Source organism: Lipotes vexillifer, unplaced genomic scaffold (genome assembly GCF_000442215.2).
Source record: "Lipotes vexillifer unplaced genomic scaffold, Lipotes_vexillifer_v1.1 scaffold680, whole genome shotgun sequence".
NCBI classification, from domain to species: Eukaryota; Metazoa; Chordata; class Mammalia; order Artiodactyla; family Lipotidae; genus Lipotes; species Lipotes vexillifer.
The window spans coordinates 3,141,113-3,163,611 of NW_006780838.1; the positions used below are offsets into that span (position 1 = coordinate 3,141,113).

The 22,499-nt window shown below is 38.2% G+C and overlaps 2 protein-coding genes across 4 annotated transcripts in view; both read right to left on the bottom strand.

Annotated features, from left to right (window-relative positions):
* Positions 1 to 8,742, bottom strand: part of GOSR1 (golgi SNAP receptor complex member 1) — a 47,620-nt gene extending 38,878 nt beyond the window's left edge. Inside the window, exons 1-3 of one of the 3 annotated variants that reach the window (XM_007454246.1) lie at positions 8,686 to 8,742; positions 6,225 to 6,345; positions 233 to 320 (exon numbers count right to left, since the gene is read on the bottom strand). In XM_007454246.1, coding sequence (XP_007454308.1) covers positions 233 to 320; positions 6,225 to 6,345; positions 8,686 to 8,716 — 240 coding nt within the window. In that variant the 5' untranslated portion in view covers positions 8,717 to 8,742. Of the gene's footprint in view, positions 1 to 232; positions 321 to 6,224; positions 6,346 to 8,667 lie in introns of all 3 variants that reach the window. The other 2 variants (XM_007454245.1, XM_007454247.1) reach the window with 2 other exon arrangements.
* Positions 8,743 to 17,327: 8,585 nt separating this feature from the next.
* On the bottom strand, positions 17,328 to 22,068 carry LOC103069178 (carboxypeptidase D-like). The gene is made up of 4 exons (XM_007454248.1): positions 21,941 to 22,068; positions 21,209 to 21,394; positions 20,808 to 20,907; positions 17,328 to 19,159 (listed from the first exon to the last, which is right to left on the bottom strand). The coding sequence occupies exons 1-4, from the start codon at positions 21,950 to 21,952 to the stop codon at positions 18,933 to 18,935; spliced, it is 525 nt and encodes a 174-aa protein (XP_007454310.1). The 5' UTR covers positions 21,953 to 22,068; the 3' UTR covers positions 17,328 to 18,932.
* Positions 22,069 to 22,499: the final 431 nt, after the last annotated feature.

Genomic DNA, 22,499 nt, shown 5'->3' on the forward strand with positions numbered 1-22,499 from the left:
CAAGAAGACAGCAGGCAAGGATTCAGTATTTCCCCAAAATAATCCATAAAGGCTAAAATAACATCCATAGGACCTGGGAATGGCTGTCATCAAAATTCAAGTGGCCTGGGGAGGCACACATCTTGAATGAAAGGGTGATTTCAATAAATATGTCTGCATTAATATAATCTAGTACCATATCTAACAGGTACACAGTTATTAGCAAAACAGCCATTTAACAGAAGGTACTTACCCTGGCCAAAAGCTGTTCAATCTCAATCGCCATAGTTTCAAACATTCTGTCTTGGCTTGATCCATTTAACAGGGGTGTTGTGTCAGAGCTGAAGAGAAGTTCAAATAAAGAGTATCCATTACTTAAACCTAATCCTTTAAAATATACTTAAAATAATAAGGTAATTATTCTTAAAGAGGTCAAGTGGAACCCCGGAGACATTCTTTTTGTTTCATAAGAAGTTATAATTTTTATAGAAGTTTTTCTATAAAGATCACACATCCTAAATATTAAATTCAGTATAAACTATAACTGAATGTAAGACTGTCCCAGGCTTTAATACATCCAATCTTAATAATGCAAAGAAATTCTAAATGCTTGTTTATTGTTTCCCAAATGAAAGTAACTTAAGCTATGGCAGTGCCCAATTAAGTGCTGTATCTAAAGGAACAAATTATGTGAAATAAAATTGCAGACCTATGTAGTACAGCATCTAAGAGCCATAAAATGTATTACAAATTATGTTAGTTCTGTGAGGAATAATCTTTAAAATTTTTACCTCAGTTATGGTTCCTGAGACCTTAATTTAAGTTCTCTCTTCCTTCTATGACTCTTTCCAAGAAGAAATAAAATTGAGATTTAAACAATCCACAGATTGGATAAATAGTTATTAAATAATCAGGAACTGGCTTTAAGCCTAATACAGATAGCCACGTCCAGCAGGGAAGTTTTAATACCAATCCTTTACATTTCCACTTATATTACATAATTGTTTCTGTTTTGCTTTGCAAAAATGTATTTAACTGTCTTCTGAAATCTTAATAGTCAATCCTAACTTTTTACAAGTGAAACAATGTTTGACAGATTCAAATTCTAAAACCACATGTCTTGAAAGTTTCATTTGTCTCTTCTGAAAAACCATTAACCTTCATTAGGTCCCAAGTGGTATATACTATCATATGAGCAGCTGCAGCTCAATACTGATCTTAGTTACACTGAACACAGATAAATACCAGGAAATGACTATGCTCTCCAACCTTACTGAAGACTTTTTCTTGCCCTGTGACAGTTGCTTGGGTGCAGTAAATGAAAAGATTAAATAACCAGTTTAATGGTAAATTTACCTTGGCTCTTTCCCTTTTCCACATACACATCTACAGCAATGGTAACAAGCAGTGAAATAGCCAATAAGGAGGATTTTTATTTTAGGATGTTTAACTAGGTCCAAATTTTTATTTCTTTAAAAATTTTAATTTATTTGCCTTAAAATATCTCATTCTTGATCATGTGTCAGAGCCAACCCAACGTTCTGTGCTTATCTCTCAGAACATGCCCATGTGAAATGTTCTATATACTACTAATACAGATCCTCCCCTACCAGAAATAAGGAAAAGAACAATGGGCCAATAACATAAGCTCCGTCAGGAGGAAAACTGCCTATGTCTTGCTCACAGATGTATGCCTATCACTGAGAATAGTGCTTGGCACACAGTAGGTGCTCTTTACATACTTGTTGAATGGATGAGGAGGCAATCTCTACGCTCACCATTCTCAGGGAGGTATGAGTCCAGGAAAAAGGTCAAAAACATACTCTCCACAATACTAAGATTCAGTTAAATTTAATTCATTTGATAAGTACATGGTGATTCATAAGACCATAAAGTTCTCAAAATACAAAAGTAAAAAAATTACTCCTGAACGAAACTTCTGGTCATCACTGAGTTTATTCATTATGATGTGCTTTCAACCTGGGCAACAAACAAAACACTTTAGAATGCACATTGGATCTTGGTCCTCATGGCTCTAGGTTTCTCATTAAAAGGGACAGTGAGGCTGAAGTAATTCCACAAACTCATTTCCAATTTGTTGTAGAATTTCTGAGGGAATGTTCTTCAATAGTTTCACCTTTAAAGGAGTCATAAAAGTACAGGCATAGCTTAGAGGTATTGTGGGTTTAGTGCCAGACCACCACAATAAAGCAAGTATCTTGATAAAGTGAGTCACACTAATTTTTTGGCTTCCCAGTGCATATAAAAGTTACGTTTACAATTTACTGTAATCTATTAAGTCTGCAATAGTACTATTCTAAAAAACCAATGTACATATCTTAATTTAAAAATACTTTATAGCTAAAAAATGCTAACCATCATCTGAGCCTTCAGTGAGTAATCTTTTTGCTGGTGGAGGGTCCTGCCCTGATGTTGATGGGGGTCCTAAAGGCTGGGGCGGCTGGGGCAATTTTAAAAAACAAGACAATACTGAAGTTGCTGAATTGATGGACTCTTCCTTTCGTGAATGATTTCTCTGCGGCAGCCAATGCTACTTGATAGCATTTTACCCACAGTAGAACTTCTTTCAAAATTGGAGTCAATCCTCTCAAACCCTGCTGCTGCTTTATCAACTAATTTAATGTAATATTCTAAATCCTTTGTTGTCATTTCAACAATCTTCATAGCAGCTTCACTGGAAGCAGATTCCATCTCAAGAAACCATTCACCTTCAAGAAATTTATATATCTACAGGAAACAACTCATCTGTGCAAGTTTTATCATGAGACTGCAGCAATTCAGTCACATCTTCAGGCTTCACTTCTAATTCTAGTTCTCTTGCTATTTCCACCACATTTGTAGTTATTTCCTCCACTTAAGTCTTGAACCCCTCAAAGTCACCCATGAGGTTTGGAATCAACTTCTTCCAAATTCCTGTTAATGTAGTTATTTTGACCTCGTCCCATGAATCATGAATGTTCTTAATGGCATCTAGAATGGTGAATCCTTTCCAGAAGGTTTTCTACTGAATTTGCCCAGATCCATCAGAAGAATCACTATCTACGGAAGCCATAGAAATGTATTTCTTAAATAATAAGACTTGAAAGTTGAAATTACTCCTTGATCCATGGGCTACAGAATGGACATTGTGTTAGCAGTCATGAAAATAACATTAATCTCATTGTACATCTCCATCAGAGCTCTTGGGTGCATTGTCAATGTGCAGTCATACTTTGAAAGGAATCTTTTTTCCTGAGAGTAGGTCTCATCAATGGGCTGAAAATATTCAGTAAACCATGTTGTAAACAGATGTGCTGACATCCAGGCTTTGTTGTTCCATTTATAGAACACAGGCAGAGTAGATTTAGCATAATTCTTAAGGGCCCTAAGATTTTTGGAATGGTAAATGAGCACTGGCTTCAACTTAAAGCCACCAGCTGCATTAGCCCCTAACAAGAGAGTCAGCCTGTCCTTTGAAGCTTTGAGGCATCAACTTCTAACCATGAAAGTCCTACATGGCATCTTCTTCCAATAGAAGGCCGTTCTGATTACACTGAAAATGTGCTATTTGGTGTAGCCACCTTCATTAATCACCTTAGCTGCATCTCCTGGATTACTTGCTGCAGCTTCTGCATCAGCACTTGCTGCTTCCCCTTGCTCTTTTATGTTATGGAGACGGCTTCTTTCCGTAAATCTCTTGGATCAACCTCAACTAGCTTCACACTTTGCTTCTGCAGCTTCCTCACCTCTCTCAGCCTTCACAGAATTGAAGAGTTAGGGCCTTGCTCTGGATTAGGCCTTGGCTTAAGGGAATGTTGTGGCTGGTTTGACCTTTTATTCAGACCACTCAAACTTTCTCCATATCAGCAATAAGACTTTTCACTCTCTTATCATTCGTGTGTTCACTGGAGTAGCACTTTTTAATTTCTTTCAAGAACTTTTCCTTTGCATTCAGAACTCGGTTGTTTAGCACAACAGGCCTAGCTTTCAACTGATCTCGACTTTCAATATGCCTTTCTTACCAAGCTTCATCATTTCCAGCTTTTAATTTAAAGTGAGAGACGTGCAACTCTTCCTTTCACTTGAACACTTAGAGGTCACTGTAGTTATTAATTGGTCTAATTTCAATACTGTTGTGTCCCAGGGAATAGGGAGGCCTGAGGAGACGGAAAGAGATGGGGGAAGGACCTGTCCACGGAGGAATCAGAACACACATAACATTTATCAATTAACTTTGTCATCTTATAGGGGTGCAGTTTGTGGTGCCCCAAAACAATTACAAAGTAACATCAAAGGTCACTGATCACAGATCACCACAAGAAATATATCCTAATAATGAAAAAGTTTGAAATGTTGCGAGAATTACCAAATGTGACACAGATACACGAAGTGAGCAAATGCTGTTGGAAAAATGGCACCAACAGACTTCTAAACACAGGGCTGAAACCTTCAATTTGTAAAAAAATGCAATATCTGTGAAGCACATAGAACAAAGCGCAATAAAACAAGGTGTGTCTGAATTAAGATCGTGATACACAGAGAACACAGGAAAAGCATCATGTAATTGTATCTCTTAACAGTTTGGAGTTTTAAAATTGTATACTCACTGGCATAGTCAAATGGGAGACCTAAATTCAGGAAAAATGCTTTCTAGTGATAAAATAAGTTTACTCATAGAAAAGAATATTCCTCATTCTCTTTATCTGCTAAATAACGGCAAGCCAAAAGCAATGCATTGCAATCAAAGCTATGTGACATGCCAATAGCTTACTTTTAACTCCTGAAGTCAATATGTTGGCCCTGCTATCTTTAATTCTTTAATCATGTGACCTTGTAAAAAAAAAGCAACACTGGCTATAGTACTGAAATAAGACTTTTGTTGGAATGTACGTAGAAAGGTTTGGAGCATGGGCTCAGGATATAGAAAGATCTGGTTTCAAATCCAAGCTCAGTTTTTATTGTTTTTATTATTACTAGCTGAAAAAATATCCCACCTACCAGCAATCCTCAAGAAGGTATGTAAAATAAGTAAAAATTTTCCCAGCAGCCTTTATATAAAGCTCTTAAAAACAGTACCTGAGGCATGATGAACACTCTTGTGTTTAAAATTATTAAAATAAGCAAAAATTAGAAACAACATTCATCTACAGAATAAACTGATACAAGCATAGAATGTAATACTATACACAGCAAATGAATATACTAGAGTTAAATGTATCCATAGCTTAATCTCAAAAATAATGTTACACAAAAAAGCAAGTCGCAAAATAACTATTATGAATTGTTCAGGAACACAAATATATATGTAGTAAAAATATATGGAGATTACCCGGAGGGAGAAAATGGGATGCCATCAGGGGCTTCAACTGAATTGGTACTGATTATTTGTTAAAGTGGGAGACAGGCACATGGTGATCCATTATATTATTCTTTATATCTTCCTAAGTATCTTAAATATTTCCTAATATTTTTCAAAACAAAGTGGATGGCCTAAAGTGAGTTTCAAAGATAAGAATACATTTAAATATGTTCAAAATAGTAGTATACCAGTTTCTCAAAAAAGAACCAAAATTTAAAAGAGCTTCGATCGGGCTTCCCTGGTGGTGCAGTGGTTGAGAGTCCGCCTGCCGATGCAGGGGACACGGGTTCGTGCCCCGGTCCGGGAAGATCCCACATGCCGCGGAGCGGCTGGGCCCGTGAGCCATGGCCGCTAAGCCTGCGTCCGGAGCCTGTGCTCCGCAGGGGGAGAGGCCACAACAGTGAGAGGCCCGCGTACCGCAAAACAAAAACAAAAACAAAAACAAACAAACAAAAAAAAGAGCTTCGATCATTAACAGTGAGGATACACACTGCATTAGATTAACTCTAAAACACCAGAATAGCAGTAGGTATACTGTGCCTTTGAGTAGTCTCTCAGATCCATTTAGCAATCAGAAAATATAAGAAATACAATGTGGGCAAAGCAACATTTCCTTATACTGGTTTATTTCTGATGCAAACTCACTCTTAAGCCTTAGCATTTTCCTCCTGACAACAACACAGTCTTTGCCTAAGGATCCCAAATAAATGTTTGTCTCAAGACTTAAGAAGAATTTTTATAAATCACTAAAAAAACAAGGCAAAAACAAAAAATACCAAAAATTTACCAATAGACCAAGTTACAGAGTTATATATCTTACTTTATTTTTTTAATGCTTCAAAAACATTATATAGTTTAAGGCATAATAGAGAGAATCTGGTAGTACCTATACCTGTCGCGTCTTCCATCTCGGGCACTGCTGTGACTGTAACTTGTACATAGTTTACTGAAGGAAACTAGTTTCAGGTCAAGCTCATTTTCCAGCTGTCGAGCCTGTTTCCTGAGATCTTTAACAAAATTACAAAAGCAAATAATTAGACACAAAAAATCCATCAGTAGATATAAAAATCACAAAACTTTTCTGAAGAAAACAAACTATGAAAATGATCATATATCTAGAGTCTCCCTTAAAGAAAAGTATTAAAAGAAGCAAACCAAACACTTACCCAGGAAAGCAAATTGTCACTCATTTAAACTTCAGATGAGGCAAAAAGGGGAGAAACAGTGGGAAATGCAAATTTTCAGCTTTATCCCAAAGACAGCTAGACAGCAAATGCTATTCTAACATCCCTGAAATTACTTACATAACAATAGTTAAAATTTTTAATTTTAACTCAGGGGAAAACAGAAGAGAATACAAATCACAAAGGAACCAAGTATGGTTTATGACAAGCATTATATCAATTTACCAGCTAACTTTATAAGAAAGAAACCATCACTGTTTTTGACAAGGATTTTCCTATCTCTTTATGTTCCAAAGCTTTATTAAGCTTATGAAATTCTTAACAGTACAGTGAGTAAGTGCTTGAGTGTAAAGAAAAAAATCACTGACAAAGATTAAAAAACTGTCTTTCAATAAGCTTACTGAAAGATATTTGGAGAGGATGAGTTTGACAGTAAACGATGTGCTACTGACAAGGTCAAATATAAGTAAAATAGAAATAAGAGTGTAACTTTTTAAAGAACAGAAGCAAACAAGCATGCAGGGAAACTGGTATAATGGTTTGGCATCTAAGGTGGTTGAGTGAGAGGAAGCCCATATCTAGATGTGAATACTCTCATTCATGGTGAAGTAGAGGTCAAAATAAAAGGGCTGAAATACAGAAGGCACAGTATAAAGATCTCATCTTTCAGGAATAAGAATATGAAACATTATTTCAATATACTTATCAGCAACCAGAAGTAGGAAGCAGCATGCAGGTAATACAGGGGAGCACATTTTCCCAGAGACCAAACCTCAGTTAGAATCTCAGCTCAGCCTAAAGTTCTGAAGTTCTGAGAACTGGCTCTGATTTATTCACAATCTACTTAACCTATGAATCTCTGCTTTTTGTTTTTTAAACCCCTACCTTCAGGGTTTTCCTATGCATTACTAATCATGTGTTTAAGGCACCTGGCACAGAGTAGGCTGTCAATAATAAGCTGCTATAATTATTAGAGCATGACGCTTCAAGAAAGTATAGCCTAATGACTAATGTTCAAGATACCAATAGCCACTTCTCATAATTTTAAAATATTTTCTAGCTAGCATACACATTTCAAATAACCATTTTAATACATGTTTTAAACTGTAAGCATGCTTCTTTGTAATTAGTAACTGTCTTCTATAGTAGAAAACATCAAGTAAAAGCATTTTGAAAATATGACAAGCAAGTATGGATGACCTTAGAATTAAGTATTTTAGACCAAGTGGCTGATAGTGACAATACTGCTATTTGTGGTGGGTTCCAGAGGCTTCGGTGGGTAGCAAAAGGAAATAGGTTAAAAGGGAAAAGGGATTCGGAGAGTAGTTTTTATTTTGCAGTAAAGCAAAGAGACAACTGAAAGAAAAAGGTCAGCCTTCTCTGATCTCTGCTTATCATCATGGTCCAGGAATGAGTTTTACATGAGCCCATTTTATCAAACTATATTTTCAGGAATTAAATAAACTTGCTTGTCAAGTCACAAGATGTTTTTTTGGTAGAAGAGGTAAAGCAAATGCAATAATTACAGCTCACACCGGTTCTCTCAACTTTCTCTTTTGAACAAAACCAATTTCCAGAGCAGAGAGTAAAGTTATTTCCTCTGCCTTCAAACGCGACTCCACACCCAATCCTCGAAGTCCCAGCCTGAAGGTGCCAAGCGGACCCAACAGAAGGGAGACATTCCGCTCACACAACTTCCCTCGATGGACCGGACTGACAAGTTTCTCCTTCCTCTTTTCCTACTCAACTGCCCAACAGTGACCTCAACTCTAAGGCGCTGACACCTCCAGTCTCCTGGACTCGGCATATTCTCGCTCAACACCCGTTTCCTCCCAGAGTTCACACCCAACCCCCTTCGTCCGAGTTCCGCTCCCCCCTCAACCCAGCTCTCCTCCGGCGACTCAAACCCTCTTCCTCTCGGTCCCGGTTCAGACCTCTCTGCCCAACCCCTGCCCCAGGTCCCGCTACCGCTCAGGTCAGTCCCCTCCCCAGACCGCACGGTCTCTACCAGCCCCCAGGCCCGGCGGCTCGCACTAGACCAGCCCTGCCCGTCAATTCGGCCGCTCTGGAAGCCAGGCTCTTCCCCCTGCTGCCTCCGCCAAGACCCGTCCTCGCTCAGCCCTTCTGCCCCTCGGCGAGACGCACACGGAAGTCTCCCCTCACCTTCCCAGTAATTGCTGGTTCCTGCCGCCATCTTTGTTGTCCAACGTCAGTCGGGATAGGAGAGTAGAGGCGATGCGAGCCAGAGAGTCATTTCCACGCCTTCTTCCGCTTGGCGCCAGGGCCGATGGGATACGTGAGCTTCCACAGACACCGCCACCTGGCGGTCAATTCACCATTTTACACCTTTTGAGCAGCGAGACTGACAACTTCAGGTTTAGCACCTGACACTCCCTGAACATCTGCCTTACTGGTGTTGGTATCCGCTCTCCGCGCCCTAAACCTACATCATCGCCCTCAGCTGGGCTTATCCCCTCTCCAACAGGGACCTCCCAGGCTGAGAAGAAAGTTATCCTTAGACTCAACTACCTGTTTCCTTCACCTTCTCTCAAATGTGCATCTTCAGCCAGCCTCTTTCTCTTCTCCAAGCCAGAGGCTCTTTTCTTCCCAAGACCAACCTCTTCATGCTACCTCTGCCTGTGTTCCATTATCCCACATCTCTGATATATGTGCTCTTCTCCACTGGCCGCCTTTTCCTCTGTCTACGGTAGAATCCCAGCCCTCTTTCCTTCCCAGCCGCCAAATCTAAAAAGTGTGTGCTAACTGCTTCCATGTGCCTCATCCTGACCCCTCAACCTGTTAAAATCAGCTGTCCAAACTCACTCTTTATAGATACATAAATTATCACAGTTTGCTCGTGTCCACATTTTACCAGTTCTTGTGAAATGCAGAAATCTTACCTCTTGTAAAGGTTTTAAAATCACACCCAGGGCTTCCCTGGTGGCGCAGTGGTTAAGAATCTGCCTGCTAATGCAGGGGAAATGGGTTCGAGCCCTGGCCTGGGAAGATCCTACGTGCCGCGGAGCAACTGAGCCCATGTGCCACTTCTGGGTTGCCAGCTTCTCCAGCATCCATTATGGGATATATGAGGCAACATCTATTATGGGATATATGAGGCAAAAAGAAAACCAAGGAACTCACCACAGTGTCGTTCCTTGGATGCTGGAGGTCCCTTGGAGGCTCCTTGGAGGTTCCTAGCTGGTCTGCCTTCTTCTCTCCACCTTTCTGAGTCTTCTTTGTTTTATATATAATGCATGAGGTTTTTTGCTGTGCTTAGTGGGAGGAATAGAAGAGAAATACATCTAGTCCATTTTGTCGAGAAGTGAAAGCCTCCATTTAATTTTTAATAGATTTTAATTATCTGCTAAAATTCTTCATCTTGGGGGCTTCCCTGGTGGCGCAGTGGTTGAGAGTCCCTCTGCCGATGCAGGGGACACGGGTTCGTGCCCCGGTCTGAGAGGATCCCACATGCCACGGAGCGACTGGGCCCGTGAGCCATGGCCGCTGAGCCTGCGCATCCGGAGCCTGTGCTCCGCAACGCGAGAGGCCACAACAGTGAGAGGCCCACGTACCGCAAAAAAAAAAAAAAAAAAAAAAAAAAAATTCTTCATTGTCTTATACTTTCTTGAATTTATTCCTTGCCATTGTTTTAAAGTTTCTGATTGATAACTGAAAAATCTGTAACTCCCGTGGGACTGTTTCTATTTTTTTCTTGATCTTTCATCATTTGAGATGTGACAATAAAAGTAACTTTTAACTGGATGCTATATGTTATAGATTAAAATTTGTAGTAATCATTTGAGGCTCTAGATGATATCTTGCTCCAGACACAGTTTGCTGCTTCTTGCAGGCAGTTCAAGTAGGGGCAGATCAGCTTACTCCAGAATGGGATGGGACTAACACCAAGTGGGATTCTACATAAAAATTGGTCTGTTTCTGACTAGCCCTTACTTCTAATGTGTAGCCATTCAAGTGTCCTAATTTAAAGTTGACCGGTGCCCACTGCCTTGATAGGTGCTGAATTCATATTTCCTGCCACACAGTGGTACTGCCTAAAGCTTCTGCATGGTTCTCTGACTCTTGCCTGGCCTCTCTGCTACTAGGCATCTCTAAACTCTTAGTCACCACTTATGAATCAACCAATAACTTAAGGTAAAAACTTCATTATTTTCGTCCCTGAATTCCCTTTGCTAGGATCTTGACCCCTAAGTCTTTGTTACTTTAGTAGCTCTCCAATCCTTCAACAGTGTTTTTGGTTGTTGTTTTAAAATCCAAGCTTTTCTAATTATTCTTGATGGGAAGGTCTGTTTTAATCCACCCATAACTGGAAGTAAAGCTAAGTTATGTTATTATCTCTAACTTATCTGTAGATTTTTTGTATTTTTCACATGCACAATCATATCTACAAATAATGACAAATTTGTTTCTTCCTTATCAATATTCATATCTGTTACTGATATTTCCATGCTTCATGGCTGAGATCTCTTCTGTCCATACAGCAAAGTTCACATGTTTTAGTGGGGTTTTTGTTGGTTTGTTTTGGTGATAGGTAGGGGTCATAAGTGTTCCAATTTTGTAGTTTTCATTTATCTTGCAGGACTGTAAATTTTCCTTTTTCTTTTCTCTCTCGTCACCTAATTGTCAAAAGGTGCATCTCCTTTTTCACTTTTTTTCTGTATTTCAGAGACTGCCCACTTAGATTACACCAGCCCCTTTAAATTGTGCTCACTTTGAAGCCCCTTCTCTATGGTTTGTGCTCTGATCTGCTTGCACATATTTTTGAGAGCATTCAGACTTATGGTGCACTTAGTCTTTTTGGCAGTAGTTTTACACCAACTTTAGGCCCATTTGCTGGCATCCTTCTCTCTTTCTTGAAATTCATCTCCCTCTGCCTTCTCTCCACAAACCCTTGCCCTGAGGTGGGATTGGGGCAGGCATGTGAAAGTATATTGCAGAGATTTGATGATTTTTCTCATTTTATTGTTAGTTTGAAGTTTCAAAATTGTCTGGCTTCAAGTTACACTGAGGTTTTTGTATAGATTTTTTTTTCCTTCTTGTTTTTTGCCTTATTTTACAACGAAATATTGGGAGATGGGGAGCTTAGGTTGCCACCAATGTTTTCAGCTACCTGGACGTTTACCTTCATTCTTTTTTTTTTTTTTTTTTTTTTAATTTTTTGGCCGCACCATGCGGCACGTGGGATCTTAGTTCCCTGACCAGGGATCGAAACTGTGCCCCCGGCAGTGGAAGCCTGGAGCCCTAACCACTGGACTGCTAGGGAAGGCCCTCACCTTCATTCTTGAAAGATGTGTTCAACAGAGAATTCTATGTTGGAAGTTAATGTCTTCCCTGGCACTTCCAAAGTTTAATTTCACTGTACTGGTTTCCTTTGTGGGGAGTGATTCTAATCTCAGTCTAATTGCTAATTCTTTGAAGTTAATTTCTTTTCTTTCTGCTATACATTTTTTTCTCTTTGTCTTTGATGCTCAGCAGTCTCACCAATGTGTCTAAGTGTGGATGTTTACTTTGTCTGTCTTGGATGGAGTTTCATCTACAGATACCATTTATCAATTTTGGAAAATTCTCCACTGTTGTCTCTTAGTTTCCTATGCTTCATTCTTTCTCCTCTTTCTAGAACAAATGATCAAACATGCATTAGTCATATTTTTACCCTCTCCTTCCTATTTTCTACCATTTTGTCTCGGCTGCAAAGGAGAGAATCTATAGATCTGCCTTCTAGTTTCTGCTTCTGTGTGTCCAAACTGCCATTGCCAATTATCCATTTTAGATTCTGTACTTTCATTTCTAGAAGTTCTATTATTTTACCTGTGATAGTCTCAGGTTTATCTTTTATTTCTTTGAAAACAGTAAGTTTATTTGCTTTACAGTGTTTGATAATGTCATCATCTGAAGCTGGTGAGCTTTTTCTGCTTTTTTTTTTACTGGTGGTGTCTTATTTCTCTACATGCTTAGTTATCTTTTTCCATGTTTGGTCATTGCTCTTGAAAAATAGTGAGATCTCCAAATCTAGGACGGAGATACCTTCCGCTAGAGAAGATCTGAGTTGAACTAGCAGTAGTCCCACGTGGCTTGACACCTGGACTACCCAGGCTCTACATACCTGACTAGGTTCTAGACATTCCCTCCTATGCCCACTCCTTTTCAAATGTGTTCCATTCAAGCCCCGCTGAATAGCAAACTGTACAAGCCTTTCTCTTCTGCCCTCCCAACACCCACACCCTCCAAATAAAAGTCCAGCAGCCAATTCTATATTATCTTCAAAACTTTTCGGGAAATCGAAATCTTCTAAACTATTTTTAAAATCTAGCAGTCATCCAATTCAGCTATTACCATAATATACCCACTCCCCATCTATCCCATTCCCTAACTATCTTCAGGATCAATTTTTCTGGGCACCTGCCATCTTTCAAACACCAAATCAGAAGTTGGTTGATCTTGAGAAACTCTAATAGGAATCATACAAAAATAAGTGATGATAATACTTATAAATATTGCAATAACTGCAAATACTCGAAATTACTAGTGGTTCAGATCTAGCAATCTAGACCTTCCCTGTGATTCTTTCACTTTGGCTCAACCTCAATGACAATTCCAGAATATAATCCATGTTAAAACAATTTCTATTTAATCCATAATCTCCTTCTACATGTTCTATCTTAAATTTCTCCTCCTACTCCTTTTATTTTCCACCTACAGCTCTGACTATATCAAAATCTCTTCATATGGCTTCTAATTGAATCAATAAACTGTCTTAGCTGAATCTGAGGCATCCATCTCTATATACTCCCACTTCCAATTATCACATTTTTCAATCTAATCAAGCTTCTCACCCTTCTGCTTTCAAGCTTTTTCCAGGCTGGCCTCTAAACTTGAATGACTTTCTACTCTAATTCTTGCTTGCCTCGTTGACATTTGTTTACACAGTGATAGAGAATAGGATTCCAGGCACAATGCCAAATAACATGCTTGCTTTTAACATTCTACTGATTAATGTAGGTGGAAATTGTGATACTAAAGTTAAAATTTGGCTTTATAGGCTGATTTCATTGGTTTTGAATTGGGAGTTAATGGTGTATTTATCTGAGGCTTGTAAACAGCATAGCATCAGTTGGCATTCTAACTGCAAGTGAGAGTAAGAGGCGAAGACCTACATGATAGCATTTATTCATAACTGAGTAGTGCATTAGCACTGAGCATTCGTGTTTACTTTGCTGAGAACAATCAGATTCTAGAAATCTGAAAAACTGAACATAATCAGTAGGTCACTATTTATAACACAAACCAAAAGTTTCTTGATTGAGTTATGAGAAAACTCCAGACAAAAATTCAGGAAAATATTTCAAACTCTGGGGGAAAAAGAGCCATCTTTATGGTTCATATTTCTCACAGCACTTAAGTAAGGCTGTTTTCACTGAATAAGCATAAATATAATCTAATTTTATTTAAAAACAAATGTGAAGCATTTGGCACAATTTAAAACTTTACTGCCATGCTATAGACAATTTATGGAACCACATAATGGAAACTTTTATTTCATTTTTAGTATTCATGTCTAGGGATTTCTTCTACATTTAAAAGGCCACCTGTAAACAGATCTTTGTTCATATATTTGATAAAATAACTTTCTTTCACAGGGATCAGAAAACAGCAAATGATGCTGGTTACCATGGTAATTCAATTCTGAGTCAAATATTATGTTGGGCCCTTTGCTAACATCATTTCGCTTAATTCCCGCTACAATCCTTTCAGGTATTATTCCTTAACCAGTAGAGAAACTAAGACTCAGAGAATGTTCAGAAGCTTATACAAAACTAAGTCACACAGGAAGCAAGAGCAGAGCCAAGAGTCAGTCTGAGATTGGTTCAACTCCAAAGTCCATGCTCAGATCTCTATGCTGTAATTCCTCTATAGCAGACCTTCTTTTCAGAGGAACCAGTCACTATAGAAGTACAGCTTATTTCCATTTCTATTTTTCTGGTCTGGAGTATGAATTCCTTGTCAGCAGAGCCCATGTTTTTTATATAACTGTTTTCCCAATTCCTATTAGAGCAGCAGTATCAACAAGTTCTTGCTAAATGAAAAGGGGATATTAAATTCATTGCCACTGTGCCTAAAAATGCCAGGACACATAACTCTAACTTGGCTCATCTGTAAGAAGAACCAAATTTTAAAGAAACAACCTTGAAATGGGTACATAAACCTTTCAATGGCCACTTTTATTATGTTCATTGTGGAATGACTGGACACATATCAATCTAGCTGAGCTGTGGCTACTATGTAATTATTCCAGAAACATAGTTTTATTTTAAGTCAATTCATGAAGACAGAAACACTCTGCAGCTAACAACCCGTATTCCTTGCCTGGGACTATTTTTCCCCTCATATAGGTAGAAAAACTAAATCCATAACTTTCGAATTGGAACGGTAACTTTTTCTGGTCTATTGCTTTTGAAAAAAGATTATGAGACAAAACACAAAGAAAGACAAACATCATAAAATAACTTTTATACAGGATTAGTAGATCTGTTTACATACAAAAACAGAAAGGCCCTCATTACATTTAGATTTCACATAAATTACACAGATTGACTTTTTAAAACTACTATTCAACTTTGTTTAAAGTCCCTTTTAAAAATTTCATTTTGAAGGCACAGTGCATGAAAATGAACCAAAGACTGAAGCACTTGAGATGAATGAGTTTTGGGCACCTCATATAAATAGCTATAGATTGTTCTGGAGCTGGGGAATGTCACTCTGAAAAAATGGGGAGGTGAAAAGTTGATTTTTAATCTGTGTGTAAAAAAATACCATTATGGCATACCTCCAGAAAGTCTGCAGTATGGCCAGCATAGAAGGTAGCTAGTATACTCATGTTATGCCATTTGTAAAAGCCATAATCATACATATTTATATAATTTATATCCAAATGCCTCAAAATGGTAGCCTATTTTCAAATTTCACAATAGATTCTGCCAAATGGAAATCAACTAGGATAATATTCTGAAAGTCAAGTGGAATATTAATGAATTATTGCTAAAAATAGGAGGACTGGATGTTGGGAAACATTTCTGCGTGAACTGGAAATCCAAGTTCAGCTGACATTAATCAAGGGCTCTAATCACCCCCCCCCAAATCTGCTTCAATTAAAGCAAATCAGAAACCAAATACTTATCAAAAATTTGCTATATAGAAGATCACTGAACATCAACCATAGTGGACTTTTTTGTAGTAACATGAAAGTTGCTACTGTTAAAAACAATTCCACCAGAGAGCCATAACATAGGGCACTATTACAGCATTCATAGCCAAGAAGCTTTTAATACAGCAAGGACAAAACCTGGCACAAGTGCACTTCAGGCCACAAGAAAATAAAATGATTTACTGCTGAGAATAAATGGAAATAGAAGAACAGGTCCTGGTTACTGAGTAACCTGGTGTTAGCTCAGAAACAATAAGCTCAGGCATAAGCACTACCTTTTATTTATTTGTCAACTCATAATTAGTTTTAAGTTCAATATTCATTAATGCAGCAAATCCCATTCAGGTGAAAGTTACCAAAGATTAACCAATCAATCATACTGGGCCAAATATACATTACGTTTCCTTTCTGGAGGATGACAAAGTCCCAAAGCACATTCCCTCCAAAGAGAATTGCAAGCGTTCCTTAACTGGATGGGATCCCAACTACTACTCAAATGTTCAGCAAAATACATCAAAACTAAAGGGTCTTTCCTTCTGAAATTAACTTGAGTTCATCTTATTGAACTGCATAATCAGTACAAGTGCATTTACATAGGCAGACACTTTGAACATTACCTACTCAATCACTTTGCTTTTATTAAGGAGCTGGGAGGGAAGAAGGCTTACAAACTGATCACCAGGACAAAAAAAAAAGTCTTGTGAGTAAAGAAAGGCACAACTCAGGCTTGGGAAAATTTCTTAATACTGTGATACTTACTTGCCTCCATGACTCCAAGGAAATGGAAAGTCTCTAGGAGAAATACTGAAGAAATGCATTCCCCATGCCATATGGCTTCAACGCCTTAAGCAGTTGATGTGGTCTCATATTAGATTAGATCCACAAATAAAAGACAAAGCAGGGCAGAGAACACAGTCTTAGTAGTCATTACCCTGTACATTCATGTTAACAGGTAACATAGGCTGAGACGGCCTTGTTTTCCAGAGCAATGCATTATTTAGAAATTCATTAGAGATTCAAGATTCATAGCAGAATTTGGTTTTCCTTTCAGGAAAAATTATTAAAAGAACTATTTGTATGTTCATCTCTAAAAATAGTTTACACATGCTTAAAAGGCATGGACTCCAGCCACTGTGATGTACAGTGAAAGACATGTTTAATTTAAGACAGAGATGAATTTAAAAGGCATCCTCTAGTGAAGACCAATGCTAATAAAGTAAAGGTTGTCATGTCAACTTTGTTTCATTTCTACCTGCAATGTCCCAAGCAGAGCCAGCCACTCATAGGCCCTTTGTTGGTTTTCTGACTTTGCACTCAAAAATAAAGCTGCAAAGAGCAATACCACCACATCATCCCCTTAAGGAAAATGTAGAGCATTATTAGAAGAAATTAAATCATGTATATTTCATTAAGTATTAGCACCCCACAAACTCTGTTCTGTGTATGTGGTGGGCTAAGAGTGGGGTGGCAAGGGCTCAAAATTTTGAGTTGTTAATAACAGGATTAATACCAGAATGGCTTAACCTGGAACCACCCAAATTAGATCACAGATACTCATTAATAAATGTCATGACTTCATTATTCCTGCTAAACCAAATCTCTGTTTATGAAGCCACTTTGGGTACATTTCTCACAATACTTGGTTGAATGACCTAGATGGGTGGTAAACCACTCCACATGAAGGCTTTGGGATGATAGATACATTAATGGATACAGAATACAACTTGAAAAGATGAGAGCAAGTTTTTTGATCCCCTGATTTAGTACAAGTTCAGCAGCAACTTGGCCATTAAAACATTCAAAGGTATTAAACCATTAGATCATTGGTAAGACTCATACTTACAAAAAGCATCATTTCCATTGAATAGCATGATATGACAGACACAATAAAATGCAAATCTTTTAGGCCTTTGCAGTAACCCCACTGACACTGAAGATAACACTTTCTCACTAGTGTTACTTTTTTTTTTTTAATGGAGGGAGCCATATTTAAGTGCTTTCAACTGAACTTTTAACAAAATTGGTTGATCGAGAAGAGACTGTCAAATGAAACATTAGGACAAAGAACCCAATCACACGCAGAGGCCTTTACGAATAAGGTTGGCCAAGCTATTTCAATAACAGGATGCTATAATAGGGTGCTGGCTTGGGCTAACAAGGAGTGTAGATATTCTACGTTCAAATGTAGGTTAAGAATGTGCAAGTAGGTCTCTTCCACGCTTCCAGGTATTTTCAGTAGAATTCAGATCTTGTCGATTGCCAGGTCATCTGAAAACCCTAAGTGTACAACATAGAAAAAGGTTCAAATTTAGGAAATAGCACAGAATTAGGCATTCCTAGAATAAACTAGTGCTTCACAGATAAAAGCAACAGCACCTGTGGGTTTTTACCAAGTTAAAAGATAGGCAACACGAGTTTTAGCTTTTGCTAGATCTCCCTCTCAGCTCTACGCAAATGGACACTGAGATCTTTTACAACAGTCAACAAGTTCTCCCTTAAAATGGGGATGTTTACAACTTTGCTAAACCTTACACAAGAGGTAGTGAAATCCTGCTTAGAGCACAGCCCACCAGTTCTGTTCTAGCCTTGGAACAGGTAGAAAGCCAAATCCGGAAGCCCGTTTAATCATTTCCTAATGTTACATAAGTTTCAAAATCAATTCAGCCTCCATTAAACCTGAATAATAAGAGAAACTCCAGCTATTTAATAACTAGAGAAAAGTACTCCTCAATAGGTTGAAAAAACCTTGAGTTTTTAAAGCTTTATGTCAGATTCTGACTGCTGTCCCTGCCTTAATGTTTCTGGATTCTTTTGGCCGTTTAAAATAAAGAGAAAAAGCTAAAGCCACTAGTAAACACCTGGTGTGCAAAATACAACATCCACTAGTTGGCTTTCTTCAGTTATAGCATAAGCTCCAAACAGCTCATCTTAAATTAAGAAGAAAAACAAAGTGGCTGTCCCATCTCTGCATAAATAGAAAGCAGATTTTTTTTCTTTTTAAGGTAAGAGTACTTTAAGGAGGGGAAGTTCAAAACTGCCAGCCAAATTCACAGAGAATACAAATTTAGCAAGTTAACTTCCCAAAGCTCTTTGAAGAAGTAAAATAGTCTCTCTTCTTGATGCAGTGTCTCCCAAAAGGAACTGTAACTTTGCTTGGTACTTATGCTGGGAGAGATGCAAGGTGTGTGTTTCAATGTTTGCTGGAATATAATGTTTCCTCTTCAGTGTCTGTTTCATCCTGGAACTCATGGCTTAAGAGAGACTTCTTGGAGCCGGTTGACATCATGCGAATTTCATCTTCATATTCATCATGATGCTGCCTGAGCCGATGAAAGCCATCCTTGTGTCTGTTAGACTTGATTGAGCAGATGCACCAAATAATGCAAGCTGTTAGGATCAATGCCGACATGGTGGCACCTGTCAACCAAAACCATCATGTGAGTGGTGTTCTAGTTGAAGAATATAAATAAGCAGCTGCTTAAAATAGCACTTTTTATATTATGCCCTTCATTTATTTTATTTTATTTTCATTCACTTAAAAACAACCTTTTTAATTACAGAAGTAGTACACGTATCATGTGCAAAATTAGAAAAATACAGATAAGCAAAATACTAAAAACCCATACCCCAAACTCCACTTCACATCTCCATTACCCCGAGGTCATTTTTAACAGCCCTAGGGCATATTTTTTCTGGATTTTCCTTCACGTGTGTGTATGTACACATATTTTTTCTTTTACCATAATGAAATCAAACTGTGTCTACTGTTGTGTAACCTGCTTTTCATCAATCAATGACTTCCACTTTTCCTTTCTGGTAAATTTTCATCTCATCCCAAATCCCTCATTTATTTAAAATATTTTTACATAAGGTTATCAGAGTAACAGTCTAAGTAACAGAAAATAATACCAATAAAATCATAATAAAAATTAAGTTCATGGGACTTCCCTGGTGGTCCAGTAGTTAAGACTCCAGGCTCCCAGTGCAGGGGGCCCAGGTTCGATCCCTGGTCAGGGAACTAGATCCTGCATGCATGCCACAACTAAAGATCCCACATGCCCCAACTAAAGATCCCGCACGCGACAACGAAGACTCTGGGTACTGCAACTAAGACCCGGCACAGCCAAATATTAAAAAAAAAAATTAAGTTCACAACAGCAAATGAGTGGCAGAGCCAGATTTAAACTGAATCCCGGCTCCTATGTTTCTAAGCACTTAGTGATTTATGCTTTATCCGATTCAAGTTAAGAACTGTACCATAAACACCCCACAACAGGCTCTATGATTTGACCATGTTTCCCAGTATACCACTCTCTCTCAACTAAGGATCTCTCCCCAACACACCCTGTAATAAAACTTGGTTATTTTGCATCAGGTCCAAGTTGTACTTAGAAATGAACCAAGGTTCTTTGTGTCAAAAGATACAATACAGCAGAGTATTTATTATTTTACCACATTTTTTCTTTCTAAACTTTCAGTGATTCAAGCAATGGCACACATTAAGCATGGAGAAAACAAATATTCCCTCCTTCCAGGATCATGGAAAAAATAGAACTAATATAAGTCAAAGTCCAAGGGACTTATGATCTTAGTATAAAGCAAATCATTCATTCAATCAACAACTCTTCATTAGGACCCACTACGTGCCAACCTATGGTTCTAGGCACTGGGAGGCAGATGAAATCCCTGTCCTCTCAGAGTTTATGTTTTAGTAGGAGAGATCGAATACAGACAAATAGATGACTAATACATAATGTAACGGCAGGTAGTGATAAGTGCTTTAATAGAAACAAGCGGCGGTGAGATAGTGACAGGGGTATTATTTCAGCTAGGGTGATCAGGGAAGGCCTCTCTGTGGAGGTGACATTTGAGTACAGACCTGAAAATGTGATGGGGCAAGCCATGAGAACATATGAGAAAACAGTGTTCCAGGAAAGTCATGTTTAGATAGGAGACGTTAGAAGAAAAGTGATTATTTTCGGGTAATTATGGAGGTGATCCACTCTCAAATTGAAATGTCAGGATTGGTTTTAACTTCAACTACTGAAAATTTAAATTTTTTTACCTGAGACAGTTACCACAAGCTCCCTTGGCAAACCAAATATCCGGTTATCTGTGTCAAAGACTATTACCACAGAACTGGCTGCATCATGATGCACAAAGACCTAGGAAGATAAAGTGCAAGAATTAGGAAAAAGTTTACCTAAGGTATATTGTATCCCTGCTATATTCCTAGGGCCTTTATAGCAAACCAAGGAGATGGTTCATTGTCATCTAAAGTACACAAAATGCTACAACAATTTCCCTTTTGTTGCTAAAGGATAGAAAGATAACAAGATACCATAATCAAGAAGTGGTCACATTTTTCCTTATTCCCCACAAGCTTTCTAACAAGAGTTTCAAATTAAATGTAAGTATTATTAATAATAAAGATTTACATGAGACCACTCAAGTTGAGTTTCTTACCTGGGAATGTTGTTGCTGATACCCATCGGCAATGGCATTGATGTTATGGACACCTGGGGCTAACAGTACATGGAAATAACCTCCCTCTTTTGTGTGTACTTTTATTCCTTCATTGAGCACAATGACTGCTTTAGAGATTGGTTTTCCAGTCTTATCTTTAACAAATCCATGAACTCCCTTGTGAACCTTAAAAAAATAAATGTTTAAGATATAAATTTATGTTTTCATAATGCCAGATATTCTAGAGGCCATAACTTGAGGCCTGACAAAAACAAACAGAACAACAAAACCCTCTGTAAGTCTAGCTTATTCGTCCCTCCCCACTGACTCTGACCTTGTTTGCTACTCATTCACTGCTTCAGAGGCACAGAGATGGAAATAAGGGGAGAGAGGCCTCTGATAGAGTCAAAGCCTAAAATGTTTGAACCCAAGTCTTCCAACATCTTGAATGCTTTACTTCCCACCACAGGACACTGTCTCGAGGAACTCCGTGTGATACTCAAATGGAAGAACCTGCAGCATCTCACAGGGTTAAATTACCTCAATATACATCAGATATGCGAACTCATGGCACCTATTTAGGCAATAAAAAATGAACAAAACTCTCCTTTCTACATACATTTAAAATAAACAATACAAAATTTTGGTAGAAGATTAAGAAAATATTTTGATAAGGGTTTTCATTGACCATATTCCTGGAAGTTCGCTTCTAGTTAAAATGGAAAGACTCACCTCCACCAACATGCTAAGAAGAGATTTTTTATTTTCTGCCCACAATGAAGGGAGTTGTGCTGCACTAGGAAAGTAGCAGCAGCTTGTGTATACTGTGATTTCTGGACAGTGGCCATAGGTAACACTATAATCCTGGAATATAAGATTCAAAAACAAATGTAGGAAAATTAATAAGTAAAAGTAAGAATGAGGCTATGTAATATGACAAATGGAATGAATGGAATAAAAAGAAAAGCTGGGTGATGTAAACAAAGAATCTGTAAAGCATTTTACAGCAAATATAAATAAACCACTTGGTATTATAACCAGTCACAAACATGGCCACTCCTAAGAGAGTTCTTAAGATCAGGCACTATGTCTAATTCACTTTTATATCGCCAGTGCTTCCTACAGTGACTGGCAGTAGAGGGGTTCTTATTAGGGTTTGTTGAATAAATGAATAAGTACATGCAGAGAGCCAGCTTCCCTCTAAACCCTGGAACTTCACTGCTGTTACTGCTGTTTTTTTTGTGTGTGTGTGTGGTACGCGGGCCTCTCACTGTTGTGGCCTCTCCCATTG

Coding starts and splice junctions, on each gene's coding strand:
- LOC103069178 (XM_007454248.1), bottom strand. Junction 20,908..21,208: donor ATCAGCAACAACATTCCCAG/GTAAGAAACTCA, acceptor TTATCTTCCTAG/GTCTTTGTGCATCATGATGC. Junction 19,160..20,807: donor GCTTGTGGTAACTGTCTCAG/GTAAAAAAATTT, acceptor TTTGGTTGACAG/GTGCCACCATGTCGGCATTG.